The following is a 6807-nucleotide window of genomic DNA, read 5'->3' on the forward strand; positions in this document are numbered from 1 at the left end:
ATGTCGTGAATAGTTAAGCATTTTGTCGAATAAATACTTACCGGATTCAGAAGAAGACATTCTAATGTATATATCTTGTCCTTCTGCTGATAAATCTTTGATGTCAATTAAGTCTCCAAACCAAATTAAGCATCCACTTCCATCTCTATTTATATCTAAGTAAGTATAAGCAGTACAAGTGCAATTGTTTAAGCACTCTATCTTGCATTCTTTGAGTGTCATTGTTTCATTGTGCCAGGAATATCGTGTATCTGGCAATTTAATACCAGAATACTTGAGATATACATCTGTTTGACAATTCAATGGATTTCTGCGAACACACCCATTCAACCAATCTGACTTCTTCCAAGCTTTAGGATCTTTTGAGAGAAATCTATTTAAACATCCACAAGCAGGAGAATTCGCAATATTGCAACTACCATATGCACCACAGTTTTTATAAGTATCACAATTAGCTGTTGGAGCAGTCAGGTAAAGTACCCATTGACGTTTTTGATCTATCCATGTCCAGCGCTGGGCAATTCCACTTGTATTCAATGTAAACCTTGAGATAACTGAACTGTTAAGGAGATCATAGTGATAGTACACCTCATTTTTTTTAGTACTAGTTCAAATTTGAAAATATTATTTTCCTTCAAGTTTGGTGTCCCACTAAAACGGAGACCGTTCCAAGGTCCAGTTTTATACTGCTCGTCTGAACTTTTTTTCAAGATATTTTGTGGATAACCAGTAGGATCGCAGTGATATGTAAAATCTCCTAAACTTGGATCCTCTTTGCTCTTCCATGATGATAGATAGACCTCTAATTCAGTTGTAAAGTTCCCATACCTGGTAACAATGTATCAGTCGGATAATTAAAACTCTCCCATAGAAAGTTCACTGGGTCATCATCATTTGCATCTTTCACGACGAGGTTTCCCGAGTCCAGCAATTTTACAACTGCAGTTTTCACAGGTCGTGATGTATTCGAAGACCATATGATGACACCATTAGTGTCTTTTAGAAGAACTAGAAGTCCTGGTTCGATAACCTTCAAGACTCCAGATTTATTTGTGAGGGGAATTTCTCTGTTGGCAACCCATACCACGGTCTTAGCTGGTATTTCCTTGTACCACATGCCCACGTATCGATTATTGGAATTTTCTGGGCTAAAAAATCCCAATTCAAAGCTTACGCCTTTTAGATGATTTTATTGGACTATGATAGTAGAGTACACTCTTATGAGATAAAATAAGTATTTGATACTTTTCTCAGTATAATTTATATTTCTCTCAATATTTTGAGAGACGCAACTCTGCTAGTAGTCCCAAAAGGCCGGCTCCTCCTGAATTCTACCCCTTAAAAAAGATCAAAATCAGTGATGGATGTGGATTGGAAAGCCAGGTGAACGCGGAGTTGTTAATATGTTTCTCAACAAGGTGATGTAGGCGGTCCTGGGAATGAAAGTCCATTCCCTCGTGCTCTGGAACTCGGTTGAACAAAAAAGGTTCAATCTTGTGAAACCGTAGCATAGGCGAAACCTGGCAGCCCGCCCACACGTTCGCTTCCAGGACGTCACGCCCGCGCGTTTCCTGACTGTAATGGTTGGGCTTGGCTCTGCTCGCCGGAAGTATGTGAGAGGATCGATGTTAAGCAGAAGTGGATGAAACCAGGGTCTCACCATCTCTAATGATCAGTGTGTTAGTTATAGTATCCGTTTGATTAGAGATTTTCAGGATGAACATAAAAAAGGTGAAGACGAAAAGTAAGGGGAAATATTTATTTCGTATATCCATGGTTCTTGTTCTGCCCCTCATTCACTCTGTTTTTCTTGTTCAATAGATTCATAGGTTGGAAAAAGAAAACAAAACAAAAAATAATAAAAATAATAAAATAAAAAAAAATTCTAAAACGTATATCGACTGAATATATGGTCCAGTGTTCACACCTTTTCTTGACTTGGATTAAATCGTAAGAGGATTGAGAAATTGTCAATACAGTCACGGCAACAATTGGCAAGTCCCAAGTATTATAAGGTGAAGATTATGCTTCAAATATCTATGCATTCTAGAGCAAAAATTGGAAATTAATCCATTATCGTCTCATGAATTTAAAAATTAAGGTCAAATTAAAAAGATCTAATATAGATTCTACTGGGTTGTATACCCATACAGTATATTTTTCTTTGATTATAAAATAATTTTTTATATAATAAACAAACAATGATTTTTTATTTGATATCAAACATTCGAATCGAAGAGTATGTGATCACTTGGGATAATATAAGTTGGGTGCTTATATTGAGAAAGCATAGTATGACACAATTTATATTTTGATTATAAATATTTCGTTCACAACCAAGGTATAAATGTTGATTCCAGTACAGAAATGTTGTACTATTGACTCATTCACTATTCAAGCTTCGCGATTTATCCTTATCGTAGAAATAATTAAAGACGAAACTACTACACTTAGAGTTTATTGAATATACCACAAGTCGAGTTTAATTCTATGGCATAATCGTGCGAGAATTAAATTTGAGTTGATCGTTGTGGAGTTGTGTGTATCTATTTGCGAGTTTAATGATTTTTTAATTCATCAATGGATGAGATCAATTTTATTGACCAAATATTCCGCGAGTTGGTGGATTGAGAATGAGCAAAGCAGATAACATAAATTTATGTCGTGGTCCATAATTAAAAAAGGGTAAAGTGACTACTTAAGTATTTTTTGTCAAACAATTATAAATCTCCTCAATGCTTAGCTACAGCTAAACTTTGACATCTATAAATAGTTCACATGACTATTGAAAATAGTACTTAAGTTAGTCAGAATAATAAGAGGGAGAATATGTGTGTGTGTGTGTGTACATATACTTAAAAAGTGCATGCTTTTATCCTTAGTGGAAAAAATTAAAAATTAATAACTAGATTGAATGGTTTAGAATTGATTAGACAAGATCTGATTATTGGTGTTTTGTTCATATATGTTCGATCAGGTCATATGCAAGCTCGAAAATTTTTCTAGACTCAATTAGAGTTATTTAAAATTTTTTAACTTAATTGTAATTGTGATTAAAGTTCAAGGACTACATGCGAAATTATGTCAAATTATTACCTAAGCTGATATCTATGACAAGGCTTTTGTGCCTATAAATATAGGTACATAAGGGCAAAATTTTTAACAGAAAAGAGAAAACGTTGAAAAAATTATTTTCTTATTTTCTTGATCTTGTCATGGTCAATTCAATCTATAATTCGATTTTTGGTTTAATTAAAAGAAAGAATTCATTTGTCGGTGTAATCATGACTTTAGAGAATACCATAAAAAGTTTGAAAGTTCAAAGCATCAAGAAAACTTGAAGTCCATAATCTAGAGAGTTAGAGATTTCTAATTCAGACCAATTCAAGAATTGAAAATTGAATTTGGGTAAATTCGAATTCTTTGTTTCTTGATTATGAAATATAAATGAACATGTAGTAACGATACTGAATTCTTAAACTAAAAAAATAAATTATTTTGTAGGATAATCCTTGTTCTGCATTCCTAACACATTTTTTCCTTCATTTACATCCCATCATTTTTCATGATAATTAGGGTCAACACCAATTTTATTTTAAAGAAATTGAATTATACTACCAATTAACACATTATTGATTAAATACTGACTAAACACTGGCTCACCTCAAGGAATTTCAGTCAGTTTAAATTCTAGCAAGGTTGAAATCAAGAGCCACCCCAGCAGCCGGGAAGTTGCCTGAACTAAGTCCATGTTTAATTATCATTCTTTTAATACTTTTTTTATAGTCATTTTCAGTTATACAATTTTATAATAAAATATTATTTATGTAAATTTAAAAATTTTCTTACTTTTTACTTTTTAACCATATATTCTTCAAAAATTTGCTATTCAAAAACTCACTCTTTCAATACACATTGTGTCTAACAGAGGCTAAATGTGGATACTGCCGTGTATGGGAGGGAATATTTTGGAAATTTCTCTATTGTTGGTCCACCATTTGGAATTCTACTGTTGGACAGTTAAGCTCATACGAACAGTTTTCAAAGACAACACTGCTTGTTTGCTTGACTTGTCTCGGCTAGGGATGATTGATATCGATATTGACATTACTATGACCCTACTTGGAAGCTTCTATATTTTTCATTCTTAATGCCTTCAAATAAGGACATAAATTAGACTTCATTAACTAGAAGAGTAGTAGAAGGGGTTGATGCGGTGAGTGTTCGATTAATATTTGTACCCAAGCGCTATGCGTATGTTTCGTACTTTGAAGTGAACGTGTTTTCTAAATTCGAATAAGTAATAGGTGCATCAAATTTTAAACAGTTTGTTATTTTATTTATAATATATTTAGTATCTCTTTAATTGTACTCGGGGTTCATTACACTTGTTAATGGAAATAACATTGGCAAGTCTTCCCATTATTTTCTGAACTTTAATTCTTAAAAAAAAAAATCATGAAAATCGGGATCGTTTTTGTATTTTTGAAAACACTTTGCAATGATATGAAGACTTTCAAGAGCTCTTGAACTAATGAGGTAGTATATTCCAGATAAGACATTTGTGGAATCATAAAAGCTTTTCAAATATTTTTTTTTAATTTTTTTTACTTTAAAGGCTAGTCCCAGTCAGTATCAATCAAAACAGAATCATCGGCATTTCTTACATACCTAGAGTTATAAAATTTAACGATTCAATGTTCATAACCTTCACATAATTTTAATAATAAGTAAGTAGAGTTCCATCGATGTCCTACATCAATTATAATTTTTTGGAATCTTGGCCAACTTGTGAACAAAGTTCTTCAAATGCTTGTTTCCTATTTAGAGATATGCTCATATAATTTTCCGCATCCCTAACTCTCTCAATTTGATTCTTAATACGTCATGTAACACCCCGAATTTTAATTATATTTTCATATGGGCTAAATATAATGTTGGTCGTTTAGTAAATGAAATACTCCATGTCCAACCTTCTCAACACAATAAAACTTAAAAGTTGAAGTGATAAATGAGACCCACTTATTTGTATAAACCTTTTATTTTGCTTACGTGTACTTTTTAAAATTTATCGTGAGTTAGTTGGATCAAATATTTAAGTATTTTAGAAGTTGATAAAAATATACCAATATTATACTCATTTTTTAGATCGTGTCAAATAATATAATTTGGACTCAAGAAAAAGTAATTTTGAGCTAGCTATATTGTGTTATTCCAATAGAAAGAAAAAGTATTATCCTCAGATATTTTATTAATATACAATATAAAAATAATAATAAGAAAATGGGACGGTCATATATATGAAAGGGTAATAAAATTAATTTAAACCAAAACATGGCATTCACTTTAAATTGATTTAGAACTCATTAAAATCATTAAGCAATAATTATTAATTTCATTAACCCTCGTTAACATGAAAATGCTTTTTGATTTATGTAAGTTACGTGCATAGTGGAAATATGTGTGTGTGTGTGAGAGAGAGAGAGATGAAATTATTTTTGGCAATGTTCAAAACCCTCATTTGCAACCTTTTTTGAATGTTGCCATAGGTCATTTAATTTAATTTTTTTTTTATTATTATTTTTTTTTTGTTTTTGCAATTTTTTTAATTTGTATAGAAATTTACCAAATCAACGACAAAATAAAAGACTTTTTGGGCTTACATGAAATTGATATAATTTTATTAATCCATACCAAATAGACAAAACACATCATTGTAATAAATCGAAGAAAAATTTTCATTTACATATTGCCCATCAAATAAACATCATCCTAAACTGCTCACTTGTCAGTGGCAAGTTGTGTCCGGAGTTGCTTGGCAACGGCAACCATGTTCTGTCGGGCCGGCTTCACTTCAGTGTACTTACGAGTCTTGAGACCATAGTCGGGGTTAACCCACAAGATGTTGGTTTCGAGCACTGCAAGCATGTTGTTAATTCTGTCAGCAATTTCTTCTGTTGATGGTATTCTGGGCAAGTGGATATCGTAAACACCTGGGTCAATTTCAGCACCATACTTCACTCCCTTGTGGAAAACTAAAAGGAGCTTCTCATCAGAATGAGAGTTCTCAATGGTGATCACATCAGTGTCCATGTCAATAATAGAGTGGGTGATAATATTGAAGTTGGAGTAGCACATGTGGGCGTGGATCTGTTGGAAACGAAGGAATATTATCCCGTCAACAAACAGAAACTATAGCACGTGGTATCGAGGATAAGGAAGTGCAGGGATTTACCTGGGTCATGACCTGAACACCAACATTGGTTATTCTGGAAGAGTGGTTGGCCCAATCCAAGTGGAAAGCATGCTCAAACTTCCTAAGGCGCAAGCCTTCTCTCAATGCAGCCTCGTCAATTCGGGTAACAGTGATGCCTGCCTTCTCGTGATCCTCTACTTCATCCTTAATGGCCAAAGTAATGCAAGAGTAGCCCATGACTTAATTATACATTCCATAGTTGCAACTTAATTTAGTAAGCATTCTTAATTAATGATCACTTAGCAAACACCTTAAGATCAAATTTCAACAATTTTTCTGAATTTTTTTTTTCCAGTAAGTGTAAATGTAAAAACTCAACCAAAAATACATATCATCATATAGGCCAGGCAAACCATATTCTAAGATTTGACACAAAAAGTTTCGTGGAAATGAGGCACCATTTTTGCAACTAAAGAAAATACCATTCAACATTGAATTGTTTTCAACAAGTCTAAATGATGAGGCCTTGCAAGTCAACAAACTGACCATATTAAACCTCCAACATACACAATTTTTGCAGTATTAGGCAGAATAATATTCCAAGTCCAACC

At 33.0% G+C, this 6807-nt stretch overlaps 1 protein-coding gene and 1 pseudogene across 1 annotated transcript; both read right to left on the minus strand.

Annotated features, from left to right (window-relative positions):
* The window catches only part of LOC111395107, a 9601-nt pseudogene extending 7877 nt beyond the window's left edge, over positions 1 to 1724 (minus strand).
* Positions 1725 to 5781: 4057 nt separating this feature from the next.
* On the minus strand, positions 5782 to 6433 carry LOC111395108 (5-methyltetrahydropteroyltriglutamate--homocysteine methyltransferase-like). Its single transcript, XM_023021118.1, has 2 exons — positions 6236 to 6433; positions 5782 to 6150 (listed from the first exon to the last, which is right to left on the minus strand). The coding sequence occupies exons 1-2, from the start codon at positions 6431 to 6433 to the stop codon at positions 5782 to 5784; spliced, it is 567 nt and encodes a 188-aa protein (XP_022876886.1).
* Positions 6434 to 6807: the final 374 nt, after the last annotated feature.

The sequence above is a fragment of the Olea europaea genome, chromosome 6 (assembly GCF_002742605.1).
Source record: "Olea europaea var. sylvestris chromosome 6, O_europaea_v1, whole genome shotgun sequence".
Classification (NCBI taxonomy): domain Eukaryota; kingdom Viridiplantae; phylum Streptophyta; class Magnoliopsida; order Lamiales; family Oleaceae; genus Olea; species Olea europaea.